The following is a 17342-nucleotide window of genomic DNA, read 5'->3' as shown; positions in this document are numbered from 1 at the left end:
GTCTTGTCCAAAACAGAAAGGAACAATTCCCTCTTCATTGCCACAATAGAGCAAACGCTCCCCAGTCAGGTGTTACTGTAAATAAGCCTTTGAATCTCCCGTTAACATTTCCAAATACAGTGCCTTAATCTCATAGGGCTGAATTCTGTAGTCCCCTCTGGGTGGGATTGCTGTAAAACTCTGTTGATACCTTCCCCATCTCTTAGCTGCCTACTCCAGGACAAGCCTCGATTTAGCGGGTTGTGGGTGGGATAGGGCGGTTACCAAATTCTTAGGCCTGTTTTTCTGATTGGTGGTCCCCACCTCATGTGCCTGTTCCCCAAACCTGTGCACCTTCCTCCCACCCCCAGGCCTCCACTCCTGACTCTACCAAGACCACCTCCCCCCATCCCCCCACCCCACATTTGCCTGTTTTCTGGCTCCTGCCTGTTCTTGTTCAGGACTGGATCCAGTCCCAGCTGTGGCCAATGTTCCTGGTGCAGCTGCAGGAACCAGCAAATCAGATTGACTGGCAGCTCTCGAGGTGGGACTTCCTCCACAGATGGGGCAGATGGCAATTAACTCAGAGCATGAAATGGCTGGGGGACAGTGCGTCAGAGAGGGCCACGTTTTACAACAACTGTTCCTGCAGCGTGGCAGAAAAACCCAGTGGCCAAGCTTAAAATCTAGCCCAAAATCTACAAACCGTTCTCGGAAATGTCTGTTCAATTGCTTTCTACCTGCTAAATGCAACCAGCAATTATATTTCCCCAGCAGGGATCACGGCAGTGGGGAAACTGGCTGCTCGCTATTTGGTGACGCCTGCTCAGAAAGTGGATGTATCTGTATTTGTGTGTGTGCATATTGTGCCTGTTGGTCTGAGTCTGTGTCAGTTTGTGTATGAGTGCATGTGTGTGTATGGGTGTATGTGCGCGCATGTGTGTGTATGGGTGTATGTGCGCGCATGTGTGTGTATGGGTGTATGTGCGTGCATGTGTGTGTATGGGTGTATGTGTGCGCATGTGTGTGTGTGTATGTGTGTGCACGTGTGTGTATGGGTGTATGTGTGCGCATGTGTGTGCATGTGTGTGTATGTGTGCGCATGGGTGTGCATGTGTGTATGTGTGTGCATGTGTGTGTATGAGTGTATGTGTGTGCATGTGTGTGTATGGGTGTATGTGTGTGTATGGGTGTATGTGTGCGCATGTGTGTGCATGTGTGTGCATGTGTGTGTATGGGTGTATGTGTGCATGTGTGTGTATGGGTGTATGTGTGCGCATGTGTGTGCATGTGTGTGTATGGGTGTATGTGTGCGCATGTGTGTGTATGGGTGTGTGTGTGTATGTGTGTGCATGTGTGTGTATGGGTGTATGTGTGCGCATGTGTGTGCATGTGTGTGTATGGGTGTATGTGTGCATGTGTGTGTATGTGTGTGTGTGCGCATGTGTGTGTATGGGTGTATGTGTGCGCATGTGTGTGCATGTGTGTGTGTATGTGTGTGCATGTGTGTGCATGTGTGTATGTGTGCGCATGTGTGTGCATGTGTGTGTATGGGTGTATGTGTGCATGTGTGTGTATGGGTGTATGTGTGCGCATGTGTGTGCATGTGTGTGCATGTGTGTGTATGGGTGTATGTGTGTGCATGTGTGCATGTGTGTGTATGTGTGTGCATGTGTGTATGGGTGTATGTGTGCGCATGTGTGTGCATGTGTGTGTATGGGTGTGTGTCCGTATGTGTGTGTATGGGTACATGTGTGTGTATGGGTGTATGTGTGCGCATGTGTGTGCATGTGTGTGTGCATGTGTGTGTATGGGTGTATGTGTGTGCATGGGTGTGCATGTGTGTGCATGTGTGTGCATGTGTGTGCATGTGTGTGCATGTGTGTGTATGCATGTATGTGTGTGCATGTGTGTGTATGGGTGTATGTGTGTGCCTGGGTGTGCATGTGTGTGTATGTGTGTGCATGTGTGTGTATGAGTGTATCTGTGTGCATGTGTGTGTATGGGTGTATGTGTGCGCATGTGTGTGCATGTGTGTGTGTGTGTATGTGTGTGCATGTGTGTGTATGGGTGCATGTGTGCGCATGTGTGTGCATGTGTGTGTATGTGGTTGCTGGGGTTTGCATGTGTGTGCATGTGTGTGTATGAGTGTATGTGTGTGCATGTGTGTGTATGGGTGTATGTGTGCGCATGTGTGTGTGTATGTGTGTGCATGTGTGTGTATGGGTGTATGTGTGCGCATGTGTGTGTGTGTATGTGTGTGCGTATGGGTGTATGTGTGCGCATGTGTGTGTGTGTATGTGTGTGCATGTGTGTGTATGGGTGTATGTGTGCGCATGTGTGTGTATGGGTGTATGTGTGCGCATGTGTGTGCATGTGTGTGTATGGGTGTATGTGTGTGCATGTGTCTGCATGTGTGTGTATGGGTGTATGTGTGCATGTGTGTGTATGGGTGTATGTGTGCGCATGTGTGTGCATGTGTGTGTGTATGTGTGTGCATGTGTGTGTATGTGTGTGCATGTGTGTGTATGGGTGTATGTGTGCGCATGTGTGTGCATGTGTGCGTGCATGTGTGTGTATGGGTGTATGTGTGTGCATGTGTGCATGTGTGTGCATGTGTGTGTGTGTGCATGTGTGTGCATGTGTGTATGTGTGTGCATGTGTGTGTATGCGTGTATGTGTGTGCATGTGTGTGTATGGGTGTATGTGTGCATGTGTGTGTATGGGTGTGTGTGTGTGCATGGGTGTGCATGTGTGTGTATGGGTGCATGTGTGTGTATGTGTGTGCATGTGTGTGTATGAGTGCATGTGTGTGCATGTGTGTGCATGTGTGTGTATGAGTGTATGTGTGTGCATGTGTGTGTATGGGTGTGTGTGCACGTGTGTGTATGGGAGCATGTGTGTGTATGAGTGTGTGTGTATGGGTGCATGTGTGTGCATGTGTGTGTATGGGTGTATGTGTGTGCATGTGTGTGCATGTGTGTGTATGGGTGTATGTGTGTGCATGTGTGTGTATGGGTGTATGTGTGTGCATGTGTGTGTATGGGTGTATGCGTGTGTATGAGTGTATGTGAGTGTATGTGTGTGCACCTGTGTGTATGGGTGTATGTGTGTGCATGTATGTGTATGGGTGCATGTGTGTATGTGTGTGTATGTGTGTGTATGGGTGTGTGTGTATGGGTGTGTGTGTGTGCATGTGTGTGTATTGGTATATGTGTGTGTATGTGTGTCGCAGTTTGTCTGTATGCCTGTGAATGTGTGTATTAGTGTGTGTGTGTGAGTGTAAGCATGTGTGTGCGTGTGTCTGTGTATGTGAGTGTATGTGTGAGTGTGTGTGTGTCTGGATGCATGATTGTGTGAGTGAGCGAGTGTGTGTGTCTGTGTGTGTGAGTGTGTGTGTGTGTGTGTATGTGAGTGTGTTTGTGTGTGTGTGTGTGGGTGAGTGTGTCTGTGTGTGTGAGTGTGTGTGTGTCTGTGTGAGTGTGTGTGTGAGTGTGTGTGTGAGTGTGTGTGTGAATTTGTGATCTGTGTATGCTGTAATATTCTGCAGGTAGTTTGTCAAACGCAGAACATGACATTGATGGTCAATGGGAAGTGCAGCCAGATTTCGCACCAAGATAGTCCTGAGCCACCAGTAACCCCCCCCCCCCCCCCACCCCACACACACACGCTGAGTCATACTTACACTCTCTGGTATTGTGGGTAAGCTGTTGGTGTCAGGGGCAATAAAGTACGAAAGCTGGAGAGAAAAAGAGATCAAAGGTTTATGTTTGTTTTTATATTTGGAACATGTATCTATTTGTGTTCATTTGTCAGAGATGAAGTCACAGAGAGATTAACATTCAGGGGTACATTCCCACAAGGGATTAACTACAATAATGATCAAGATGGTTAATAGGGCTGCAAGGCAAACAAGATTGGCTGCTTCCTCTCATCTCCTCTAGCCTTTCCCTCACTCCCCTTGTCTCCACTCCCCCTCTCCTCCATCTTCTCCGGGTCCCACCCCCCCCCCTCCTGCAACCTCTCCTTGACACCTGCCCAGAGAGAGCCAATGGCATTGTAGAGGGGCACTTTGTCACTCCATTGGGAAATGGGAGCACTGGATTGGCCAGTGCGACCGCCTGTTCCAGTGATGGTTGGGTCTTTTCTAATGGACACTTTATTTCTCTCTGAACCCAGGTTAATACTCCAACATTCTGACTCACCTCTCCCTTCCACTAAATCAGGTCAAAACTTTCAGATGCCGACTTCCCCGATCTCTGAAGTTCAACAATGTGAAAATTATGGTCTTTGGTCGGGCTGCCTGCAGGAGGCCCGGAGAGAAACTGTCTCCAGTGGTCGGCACACACGGAACAACCCTGCCTGGGGTGAATGGACTTTGTGGGCTGAGCCTTTACTTGTGCATCTTGGAGCAGGATTTACCTCAGGATTTACCTCAGAATTCTATCCCAGAAGTTCTATCTCATGAGTTCACCCCTGGAGCTCCACTCATGGGGGTTCCATCTCTGGGACTCCGCCTCAGGGTCTCCGCCTCAGGGTCTGTCTCAGTGTCTGTCTCAGGGTCTCCGTCTCAAGGTCTCTGTCTCAGGGTCTCTGTCTCAGTGTCTCTGTCTCAGTGTCTGTCTCAGGGTCTCTGTCTCAGTGTCTCCGTCTCAGTGTCTCTGTCACCGTGTCTGTCTCAGTGTCTCCGTCTCAGTGTCTCTGTCACCGTGTCTGTCTCAGTGTCTCCGTCTCAGTGTCTCTGTCACCGTGTCTGTCTCAGTGTCTCCGTCTCAGTGTCTCTGTCACCGTGTCTGTCTCAGTGTCTCTGTCTCAGTGTCTCTGTCTCAGGGTCTCTGTCTCAGGGTCTCTGTCTCAGTGTCTGTCTCAGGGTCTCTGTCTCAGTGTCTCTGTCACCGTGTCTGTCTCAGTGTCTCTGTCTCAGTGTCTGTCTCAGTGTCTGTCTCAGGGTCTCTGTCTCAGTGTCTCTGTCTCAGTGTCTGTCTCAGGGTCCGTCTCAGGGTCTGTCTCAGGGTCTGTCTCAGTGTCTCTGTCTCAGTGTCTGTCTCAGGTTCTCCGTCTCAAGGTCTCTGTCTCAGTGTCTGTCTCAAGGTCTCTGTCTCAGGGTCTCTGTCTCAGTGTCTGTCTCAGTGTCTGTCTCAGGGTCTGTCTCAGTGTCTCTGTCTCAGGGTCTCTGTCTCAGTGTCTGTCTCAGTGTCTGTCTCAGGGTCTGTCTCAGTGTCTCTGTCTCAGGGTCTCTGTCTCAGTGTCTGTCTCAGTGTCCATCTCAGGGTCTCTGCCTGATGAAGTGACTACAGGAAGTTTCCATCCTTTGAATGAGGCTGAATTCTCGAGTAACGTTTACTGAACGGAAAACTCTGGTTAACACTGGGAAGATAGACAATCTGCACAATTGGAGAATGGGTTAGTTTGCAGAGAACAAGTATTTTATACTCAGGTCAGCACAGGTTAATTTGATCAACATGCAAGGGGTGGAGGTCAGTATTGTTTAGTCATTGGGTTAATCTGGTCAGTTCCAGTTTAGTGGTTTTGGTTATCGGGTGTTGCCCGACTCACCGATGGAATACCACTACTAGGATCCATCTTGTGATCTTTCAGAAACCGTCCTGTTGTAACTCCCAGCAGCTGGGCCTTGGGAGACAGTATTGTGCAATTATATTTCATTCCAAAATACCACAGTACATTGTATTTTTTAATCTTCATGTGAAGGAAAAATCTCGCACTTGCTATTGTCAGCCATGGATCAATCATTATCACTCTTCTTTCCAAGTCAGAACTCTCACGAGTTCATGTCCTACTGACAGCATAATCCAGGCCCAAACTCTTGAGTGCGGCCCTGAGGGAATGTTCCACTGTTCAAGGTGCCATCTTCCCGATGAGATGTCTACCCTCTCAGGGTATCCATGACAGTTTTCCGATGAAGGGTAGAGGAATTCTCCCCAGTGTCATGGTCAAGATTTCCTCAACCAATATCACAAAAACAGATCATCTGGTCATCACCTCATTGTGGTTTGCGGGAGTTTGCTTTGTGCAAATTGGTAACTGAATTTCCTGACTACAAAAAAATACTTTTCATCACAAAACATTATGGACCTGAAATATGAACTATGTTTTTCTGTCTCTCCACAGATCACAGAATTGTTATGGCGCAGGAGGACATTGTGTCTGCAGTGACTCTCTGAACGGGCACCATGACTTAGTGCCATTGCCCTGCCTGTTCCCTGTACCCCGACACATACACCCAGGTTCCTCTGCTGTTGGATCCCTTTCAGAATTTTACCCCTTATTTTACATTGTCTCTCCATGTTCTCCCTACCAGAATGCATCACCTCACACCTCTCCACATTGAACTTCATCTGCCACCTCTCTGCCCAATCCACCGACTTGTCAATGGCCTTTTGAGGTTCTACACTGTCCTCCTCACAGTTTACAATACTTTGATGTTTTGTGTCATCCGCAAACTTTGAAATTGCCCCAGAAACACTAAGATCTAGATCATTAATATATATCAGGAAAAGCAAGTGTCTCAATACCAACTCCTGGGGAACACCACTGCAAACCTTCCTCTAGCCTGAAAAAATATCCATTGACCATTACTCTCTACTTCCTATTATTCAGCCAGTTTTGTACCCACATTGTCAATGTCTCTTTTATTCCATGAGCTATAAGGTTTCTCACCAGTCTGTTGTATGGCACTGTATCGAGTGCCTTCTGAAAGCGCACGTACACTGCATCAACAGCATCACCCTCATCGACCCTTTCTGTTACCTCCTCAAAAAACTGCAACAAGTTAGTTGAACATGATTTCCCCTTTAGAAATCCATGTTGGCTCTTCCTAATCAAAGCACATTTTTCCACCTGACTACTAATTCTATCCCAAATAATTGTTCTAAAGCTTGCCCAGTACTGAAGTTAACTGCCTGGTCTCTAAATCCTTTCAACCGTTTTTGAACAAGGGTGTAACATTTGCAATTCTCCATTCCTCGGGCCCCTCCCCTGAATCTAGAGAAGACGGGAAGATTATGGTCAGGGCATCTGCAATTTCCATTCACACTTCCTTCAATATCCTTGGGTGGATCTCATCCGGTCCTGGTGCCCTGTCGACTTTCAACATCGACAATCCATTCAACACTTCCTCCTAATCAATTCCGAACCCTTTCTAAGGCCAGAGTTACCTCGTCTGCCATCATGTCCAGGGTAAACATCTACCTCCTTGGAAAGATGGATGCAAAGTATTCATTTAATTTTTTTAACCATTATTGCTTTCTCAGAGTTACAAATCCAATGCGCAGAGTAGACAGGGCAAGCCCTTAATCCACCTCCTTGCTTGCTCGGAAAACCAATTCAAGTTAAAATTGAATCTAATTCATGGTCTTACAGAAGATCCAAGCTGACAAGAACAGGCATTAAACCTGATCTGGGACTTGATCGTATAATTGATCTTGACTAAAAGGCCAATTTAATATGAAATGAAAATCGCTTATTGCCACAAGGGGTTGCTCACGGCCCACATGCTACAAAATGGTTCCGGATGTCCTGTGATTGTGAAAGGTGTTAAATTAGTGCAGTTTATTTCGTCTTTCTCTTACAAATGCAAGATTGAGTGGAGCGTCTGGATGCGGAGGTGGGTGAGTGTACAGAACACTCAAGAGCTCATTTACTTCACTTTCCTACAGAGACAAAAAGAGAGACATATTCAATATACCTACACAGAGCAGAAACAGGAGCACACTCCCCAAACCATCAACAAACACAGACATATTCAATATACCCCACAGCGAGCAGAAACAGGAGCACACTCCCCCAACCATCAGCAAACACAGACATATTCAATATACCTCACACAGAGCAGAAACAGGAGCACACTCCCCCAACCATCAGCAAACACAGACATATTCAATATACCTCACACAGAGCAGAAACAGGAGCACACTCCCCAAACCATCAGCAAACACAGACATATTCAATATACCCCACACAGAGCAGAAACAGGAGCACACTCCCCAAACCATCAGCAAACACAGACATATTCAATATACCCCACACAGAGCAGAAACAGGAGCACACTCCCCAAACCATCAGCAAACACAGACATATTCAATATACCTCACACAGAGCAGAAACAGGAGCACACTCCCCAAACCAACAGCAAACACAGACATATTCAATATACCCCACAGCGAGCAGAAACAGGAGCACACTCCCTAAACCATCAGCAAACACAGACATATTCAATATACCCCACAGCGAGCAGAAACAGGAGCACACTCCCCAAACCAACAGCAAACACAGACATATTCAATATACCTCACACAGAGCAGAAACAGGAGCACACTCCCTAAACCATCAGCAAACACAGACATATTCAATATACCTCACACAGAGCAGAAACAGGAGCACACTCCCTAAACCATCAGCAAACACAGACATATTCAATATACCTCACACAGAGCAGAAACAGGAGCACACTCCCCAAACCATCAGCAAACACAGACATATTCAATATACCTCACACAGAGCAGAAACAGGAGCACACTCCGCAAACCAACAGCAAACACAGACATATTCAATATACCCCACACAGAGCAGAAACAGGAGCACACTCCCTAAACCATCAGCAAACACAGACATATTCAATATACCTCACACAGAGCAGAAACAGGAGCACACTTCCTAAACGATCAGCAAACACAGACATATTCAATATACCCCACACAGAGCAGAAACAGGAGCACACTCCCCCAACCATCAGCAAACACAGACATATTCAATATACCTCACACAGAGCAGAAACAGGAGCACACTCCCCCAACCATCAGCTAACACAGACATATTCAATATACCCCACACAGAGCAGAAACAGGAGCACACTCCCCCAACCATCAGCAAACACAGACATATTCAATATACCTCAGACAGAGCAGAAACAGGAGCACACTCCCCAAACCATCAGCAAACACAGACATATTCAATATACCTCACACAGAGCAGAAACAGGAGCACACTCCCCAAACCATCAGCAAACACAGGCATATTCAATATACCCCACACAGAGCAGAAACAGGAGCACACTCCCCCAACCATCAGCAAACACAGACATATTCAATATACCTCACACAGAGCAGAAACAGGAGCACACTCCCCAAACCATCAGCAAACACAGACATATTCAATATACCCCACACAGAGCAGAAACAGGAGCACACTCCCCCAACCATCAGCAAACACAGACATATTCAATATACCTCACACAGAGCAGAAACAGGAGCACACTCCCCAAACCATCAGCAAACACAGACATATTCAATATACCCCACACAGAGCAGAAACAGGAGCACACTCCCCAAACCATCAGCAAACACAGACATATTCAATATACCTCACACAGAGCAGAAACAGGAGCACACTCCCCCAAACCATCAGCAAACACAGACATATTCAATATACCTCACACAGAGCAGAAACAGGAGCACACAGTGTAGCGGGAGCTTTACTGTGTATCTAAACCCGTGCTGTAACTGTCCTGGGAGTGTTTGACGGGGACAGTGTAGAGGGAGCTTTACTCTGTATCTAACCCCGTGCTGTACCTGTCCTGGGAGTGTTTGATGGGGACAGTGTAGAGGGAGCTTTACTCTGTATCTAACCCCACGCTGTACCTGTCCAGGGAGTGTTTGATGGGGACAGTGTAGAGGGAGCTTTACTCTGTATCTAACCCTGTGCTGTACCTGTCCTGGGAGTGTTTGATGGGGACAGTGTCGAGGGAGCTTTACTCTGTATCTAATCCCGTGCTGTACATGTCCTGGGAGTGTTTGATGGGGACAGTGTAGAGGGAGCTTTACTCTGTATCTAACCCCGTGCTGTACCTGTCCTGGGAGTGTTTGATGGGGACAGTGTAGAGGGAGCTTTACTCTGTATCTAACCCCGTGCTGTACCTGTCCTGGGAGTGTTTGATGGGGACAGCGTAGAGGGAGCTTTACTCTGTATCTAATCCCGTGCTGTACCTGTCCTGGGAGTGTTTGATGGGGACAGTGTCGAGGGAGCTTTACTCTGTATCTAATCCCGTGCTGTACCTGTCCTGGGAGTGTTTGATGGGGACAGTGTAGAGGGAGCTTTACTCTGTATCTAACCCCGTGCTGTACCTGTCCTGGGACACAATGGATGGATCTCTACTGGTGTCACTCAGTATGTAGCAAGCTCTGAATGAACCTACTAATTCTAATTAGTGAATGATATGTATTCCGATCCTACAGCACAGTGCGGTATACAGCCGTGTAATATTGACATGTGTAATAATCACTGCGTAACAGCCGTGTAATATTTAGCATGTCACAGCCACGTAATATTTACCTGTGTAATATTTACCGCGTAACAGCCGTGTAATATTTACCTGTGTAATAATTACCGTGTAACAGCCATGTAATATTTACCTGTGTAATATTTACATTGTAACAGCTGTGTAATATTTTCCTGTGTAATATTTAGCGTGTAACAGCCGTGTAATATTTACCTCTGTAATAGTTTTTTGTAAAATTTATAGTACCCAATTATTTTTTCCAATTAAGGTGCAATTTAGCATGTCCAATCCACCTACCTTACACATCTTTGGGTTGTGGGGGTGAAACCCACACAGACACGGGGAGAATGTGCAAACTCCACACGGACAGTGACCCGGGGCCGGGATTTGAACCCGGGTCCTCAGTGCCGTAGGACACAATGCTAACCACTGTGCCACCGTGCTGCCCCTTCCTGTGTAATATTTACCGTGTAACAGCCGTGTAATATTTACCTGTGTAATATTTACCGTGTAACAGCCATGTAATACTTACCTGTGTAATATTTGCTGTGTAACAGCCGTGTAATATTTACCTGTGTAATATTTGCTGTGTAAGAGCCGTGTAATATTTACCTGTGTAATATTTGCTGTGTAACAGCCATGTAATACTTACCTGTGTAATATTTGCTGTGTAACAGCCATGTAATACTTACCTGTGTAATATTTGCTGTGTAACAGCCATGTAATACTTACCTGTGTAATATTTGCTGTGTAACAGCCGTGTAATATTTACCTGTGTAATATTTGCTGTGTAACAGCCATGTAATATTTACCTGTCCTTTTGCTAAGCAGTCAGCTATATTGTTTAGGAGTTTGTAGAAAACTTCAAACCAGGGCAGGAAACTGGAAGACAAATGAAGGCACAAATGAAAAGCTGCAAAACCTGAGTATAAAGGAATGATGGACAGAAATTGTTCCACTTGACAGCTTTCATTTAAGTACTTATTTGATTATTTATTTTCTTGTTGCGTACTTTTTCAATGGGTTTAGATTTAGGTCGACTGTGGTAAAGAACAATCCTGAGTAAGAAAGGTTAACTGGGGGAAGGCCGGTTTCAATGGGGTAAGAATGGATATGGGTTGAATGAACTGGAGTCATAGTGTTGCAATGTCTGTCCCTCCCCATGGTGGGATTTCCCCTCCCTCCCCACGGCAGGCCCCCCAGTGGTGGGACGGGTGAGCCACGCACAACACGTTAGGCATCAGAAGGACCAATAGATCCCGCCAGCAACCAATGGTAAACACGGCACGGTGAGCAGAAAATCCCAGCCAAAGCTCAGCAAGAAACACGGTAACTGAGTAACGGACCACCTTCAAAGAGGAGATAAAGATTAAGGTGAAGATGTTTGTTTATGACAGATGTCAGGTGGACGATATGATCGAGACTCAGGCTGAATACTGAAGGTTCAGAGGGGAAGTGAATAAGCAAAGAAGAGAAACAAGGAGAGAGTACAAAAAGAGACTGGCAGTCAACATAAAGGGAATCCCATAGTCTTCTAAAGGAATATAAATAATGACTTCTGGTGGTGACAGGTGTGTGGAGGTCACACGTTGGGTGGGTCTTGCTGGAGCTTTCGGATTTTGGCCCTTTTCTGCTTTTGCGGGGAAACTTTATCGGATTGATCTCCAGGGAACTAAACTACAGCAACTAAAGGATGTCGAAAAAACAGAAATAAAATACAGGATGAACAAGTGCAAGCAATAGTCTGCCTGAGAGCTCAGGTTCGGCTCAGAGTTCTGCGGGAGGAAAGATGGCGGGAGCAAGCTCGCCGGACGGCGCGGCGCCCATTGCGGTGGATAATGATGGCCTCGCTGGTGGATGGCACACTTGTCCCGATAAAGGAGGCCCTGGGAAAGATGTTGACGGTGGTGCGGGAGCAAGGAGTGTTGTGTTATGTACTCTGGGATAACACGGGCTGCAACTCGATGCAGCTTCGACCAAAAGATACTCCAGACTTTGAAGTAAGTTCAATGTGATTTATTGAACCATTAGCACAGTTCTCTATGAGTTCGACTCTCCTGCTAATCTTGCTGTAGTAACTCAGTCTAACTAACCAGTCTGCTCTAAGCCACGTGGTGGGTGTGATGCTTCTGATCTACCCCTGTCCTACTCTCTAAGTATCGCCTGTGGAAAGAGACAGAGCATGTGTGCCCTGTCCTTATATATGGGTTGTGTAATGCCCCCTTGTGGTAGTGTCACCTCTGGGTGTCTTGACTGCCCATTGGTCGTGTCCTATTCTATGTGTTCATTAGTTGTATGTCTGCATGTCATGACGTCTCTGGTGCTCCGTCTAGTGTTTACTTTGTCGTAGCGTATTTACATTAACCCCTTGTGTATTTACAGTGATGCATATCACCACAAGGAGAAGTGTTGAAGGGGTGGAGCAGGCAATAGTCGCGGCACAGCGACCAGTTCACCTCGATGGGTGAGGAGCTGTGGAAGGTGTAGGAGAGTAACAAAGGGCTGAGAGCACCTGGAGAACAGGTCACAAAGGATGCCTGAGGGGCTGGAGGCCCGGAGGCCGATGGAGTACTTTGCAGAGATGTTTGCCAAGTTGTTGGGGGAGGAGGAGGACCCCTGGACAGGGCTCGCCGGTGACTCCGGCTGAAGCCACAGGCGAATGAACCACCAAGAGCTGTGATAGTCTGCTTTCCCAGCTACCAGGTGAAGGAGAAGGTGCTGAGATGGGTGAAGCAGAATCGAGGGGTGAGGTGGGAAGGCAATGGTATTTGTAAATACCAGGATCTTACGGCGGAGCTGGCAAGAGGGCGAACGCAGTGTTGTACAAGAGCAACATGCGGTTTGGGGTGGTCTACCCGACAAAGTTAAGAGTTACACACAACTCCAGGGACTATTACTTTGAGACGGCGGAGGAGATGGAGGTTCGTGAGGGCTGAAGGACTGGGACTGAACTGAATTAGCACTTTGTTTTTCTTCATGTTGTGGTTGGGACGGGCTGGTTTTGGGACGTTGGGGTAATATGTTTGAATTTGTTTCCCTTTGTTTGGGGGTCTATTATGGTGGGATGTTTGGATGGATGGGATTGATACAGATGGAGGTGGTACACAGAGAGCACCTGACAAAGTCGAGCATGAGCCGGGTGTTTGAAGGGGTGGAGGGTATTTGTGAGCGGTGTGGGAGGGGCCCGGCCAATCACGCGCATGTGTTCTGGTCCTGTCCGAAGATGGAGAAATTCTGCAGGTTATTTTAGTCTTCTAAAGTTTTTAATTTAACGGGTTTAGTCATGGCAAGGGGGCTCAAAGGCATGATTTGCACCTCTTGCTCTATGTGGGAATCCGGGAACATTTCCAGTCCCCGGGACCAGCATGTGGGCAGGAAGTGTGTCCGGCTGCAGCTCCGGGGAATTCGGCTTTCAGAGCTGGAACGGCGGCTGTGGACACTGTGGAGTGTCGAGGGCAGCACATTTTGAGAGGTGGTCGCACCACAGCTGAAGGGACTTGAGGAAGGAAGGGAATGGGTGACCACCAGGCAGTCCGAGAGAAACGGGCAGGTAGTTCAGGAGTTTCCTGAGATCCCGCTTGCAAATCGGTTTTGCAGTTTGGAGGCTGACGAGGCTGGTTCCTCCAGGGAGTGCAGACAGAGCTAAGCTTCTGGCACCACTAGCAGCCTGCCTGCACAGGAGGGGTGGAGAGAGGAAGAGCAATAGTAATGGGGGATTCTATAGTCAGGGGGAAAATAAGGCGCTACTGTGGCCGTCAACATGACTCCAGGATGATGCGTTGCCTCCCTGGTGCCAGGCTCTGGGATGTCACTGAAAGGCTACAGGGCATCCTGAAGGTGATAAGGCAGAGGTCATGGTACACGTTGGTACCAATGACATAGGTTGAAAGAGGGAAATGAAAAATGAAATGAAAATCGCTTATTGTCACAAGTAGGCTTCAAATAAACTTACTGTGAAAAGCCCCTTGATGAGGTCTTGGATCAAGAATTCAGGGTGTTATCTAAAAAGCAGGACCTCTGGGGTTGTAATCTCTGGATTACTCCCAGTGCCATGTCCTACCGAGTACAGAAATAGGAGAATAGCACAGATGAATGTGTGGCTTAAGAGGTGGTGCAGGAGGGCAGGGATTAGATTTTTGGACTAGGGGCAGCACAGTGACACAGTGGTTAGCACTGCTGCCTCACAGCACCAGGGATCCGGGTCCGATTCAGGCTTCGGGTGACTGTCTTTGCGGAGTCTGCACGTTCTCCCCGTGTGTGCGTGGGTTTCCTCCGGGTGCTCCGGTTTCCTCCCACAGTCCAAAGATGAGCAGGTTAGGTGGGGTATGGTGGTAGGGTGGGAGAGTGGGCCTGGGTAGAGAGCTCTTTCAGAGGGTTGGTGTAGACCCGATGGGCCGAATGGCCTCCTTTTGCACTGTAGGAATTCTATGACTCTAATTCAAAAATGATGTTTGAGATCAAATCTTGTTTACAGGAATTGACAAAGTGCCTGTTCCATGAGGCCTGGAGTCATGGTCCTTACCTGAGGATGCAGAGGCAGGTCTTTGATCCACCAGTCAGCCGGCAAAAGCCAAACCGTTGATTGCCATCGATATCTGTCAACACAAAGGTGAACTGCTGGACCATCGAACTCTCCCACACCCTGTCAAAGAGAAACACACAGTTCATCATCCAGCAGCCACAATTCAAACCCAATCACCAGCTGGGCCCTGCGCTGACCCAGTGGCCAGCTGGGCCCTGTGCTGACCCAGTGACCAGCTGGGCCCTGTGCTGATCCAGTGACCAGCTGGGCCCTGTGTTGACCCAGTGACCACGTGGCCCTGGGCTGACCCAGTGACCAGCTGGGCCCTGTGCTGACCCAGTGACCAGCTGGGCCCTGTGCTGACCCAGTGACCAGCTGGGCCCTGCGCTGACCCAGTGACCAGCTGGGCCCTGCGCTGACCCAGTGACCAGCTGGGCCCTGTGCTGACCCAGTGACCAGCTGGGCCCTGTGTTGACCCAGTGACCAGCTAGGCCCTGTGCTGACCCAGTGACCAGCTGGGCCCTGGGCTGACCCAGTGACCAGCTGGGCCCAGTGCTGACCCAGTGACCAGCTGGGCCCAGTGCTGACCCAGTGACCAGCTGGGCCCTGTGCTGACCCAGTGACCAGCTGGGCCCTGCACTGACCCAGTGACCAGCTGGGCCCTGTGTTGACCCAGTGACCAGCTAGGCCCTGTGCTGACCCAGTGACCAGCTGAGCCCTGGGTTGACCCTGTGACCAGCTGGGCCCTGTGCTGACCCAGTGACCAGCTGGGCCTTGTGCTGACCCAGTGACCAGCTGGGCCCAGTGCTGACCCAGTGACCAGCTGGGCCCTGTGCTGACCCAGTGACCAGCTGGGCCCTGTGCTGACTCTGTGACCAGCTGGGCCCTGCACTGACCCAGTGACCAGCTGGGCCCAGTGCTGACCCAGCGACCAGCTGGGCCCAGTGCTGACCCAGTGACCAGCTGGGCCCTGTGCTGACCCAGTGACCAGCTGGACTCTGTGTTGACCCAGTGACCAGCTGGGCCTTGTGCTGACCCAGTGACCAGCTGGGCCCAGTGCTGACCCAGCGACCAGCTGGGCCCAGTGCTGACCCAGTGACCAGCCTGGCCCTGTGTTGACCCAGTGACCAGCTGGGCCCAGTGCTGACCCAGTGACCAGCTGGGCCCTGTGCTGACCCAGTGACCAGCTGGACTCTGTGTTGACCCAGTGACCAGCTGGGCCCTGTGCTGACCCAGTGACCATCTGGGCCCTGTGCTGACCCAGTGACCAGCTGGGCCTTGTGCTGACCCAGTGACCAGCTGGGCCCAGTGCTGACCCAGCGACCAGCTGGGCCCAGTGCTGACCCAGTGACCAGCTGGGCCCTGTGCTGACCCAGTGACCAGCTGGACTCTGTGTTGACCCAGTGACCAGCTGGGCCTTGTGCTGACCCAGTGACCAGCTGGGCCCTGTGCTGACCCAGTGACCAGCTGGGCCCTGTGCTGACTCTGTGACCAGCTGGGCCCTGCACTGACCCAGTGACCAGCTGGGCCCAGTGCTGACCCAGTGACCAGCCTGGCCCTGTGTTGACCCAGTGACCAGCTGGGCCCAGTGCTGACCCAGTGACCAGCTGGGCCCTGTGCTGACCCAGTGACCAGCTGGACTCTGTGTTGACCCAGTGACCAGCTGGGCCCTGTGCTGACCCAGTGACCAGCTGGGCCCTGTGCTGACCCAGTGACCAGCTGGGCCCTGTGCTGACCCAGTGACCAGCTGGGCCCTGTGCTGACCCAGTGACCAGCTGGACTCTGTGTTGACCCAGTGACCAGCTGGGCCTTGTGCTGACCCAGTGACCAGCTGGGCCCTGTGCTGACCCAGTGACCAGCTGGGCCCTGTGCTGACTCTGTGACCAGCTGGGCCCTGCACTGACCCAGTGACCAGCTGGGCCCAGTGCTGACCCAGCGACCAGCTGGGCCCAGTGCTGACCCAGTGACCAGCCTGGCCCTGTGTTGACCCAGTGACCAGCTGGGCCCTGCACTGACCCAGTGACCAGCTGGGCCCAGTGCTGACCCAGCGACCAGCTGGGCCCAGTGCTGACCCAGTGACCAGCCTGGCCCTGTGTTGACCCAGTGACCAGCTGGGCCCTGTGCTGACCCAGTGACCAGCTGGGCCCAGTGCTGACCCAGTGACCAGCTGGACTCTGTGTTGACCCAGTGACCAGCTGGGCCTTGTGCTGACTATTTGCAACATCATGTTATGGTCAATACGCCATCACATGACCCGGAAGGTCCAGCCTGTGATAGACACAAATCAGGAAACGCATGCTGTTGGGAGACACCTGCAGTTGGATTTTCCGTTCCTGAGACTATGTATTGGCAGAGGGGCAGGTTTCGCGAGCTCCACGACAGCAAAAAGGTTGCCGCACCTGGACCAATTTAGCGACCATTAAGGGGTTAGCACCGGCGCCACGTTGAATGGGAACCGATGCGGGATTCAATGGATTCGTGATAGACACTCAGGAAGCTGACAAGCTGCATCCGCAGATACACACTTCACTCCCAACACACACCATC

General features: G+C 49.8%; 1 protein-coding gene across 2 annotated transcripts in view; it reads right to left on the bottom strand.

The window, feature by feature from the left end:
• The window catches only part of LOC140403146 (DENN domain-containing protein 1B-like), a 100843-nt gene that overhangs the window by 43988 nt on the left and 39513 nt on the right, over positions 1-17342 (bottom strand). Inside the window, exons 5-9 of one of the 2 annotated variants that reach the window (XM_072490828.1) lie at positions 14796-14915; positions 11086-11155; positions 7569-7649; positions 5536-5610; positions 3665-3718 (exon numbers count right to left, since the gene is read on the bottom strand). In XM_072490828.1, coding sequence (XP_072346929.1) covers positions 3665-3718; positions 5536-5610; positions 7569-7649; positions 11086-11155; positions 14796-14915 — 400 coding nt within the window. The remainder of the gene's footprint in view (positions 1-3664; positions 3719-5535; positions 5611-7568; positions 7650-11085; positions 11156-14795; positions 14916-17342) is intronic. The other variant, XM_072490829.1, reaches the window with a different exon arrangement.

Source organism: Scyliorhinus torazame, chromosome 27, assembly GCF_047496885.1.
Source record: "Scyliorhinus torazame isolate Kashiwa2021f chromosome 27, sScyTor2.1, whole genome shotgun sequence".
Lineage (NCBI taxonomy): Eukaryota > Metazoa > Chordata > Chondrichthyes > Carcharhiniformes > Scyliorhinidae > Scyliorhinus > Scyliorhinus torazame.
Note: the sequence above shows the minus strand (reverse complement) of the source record. Positions and strands in the feature narration are given on the sequence as shown.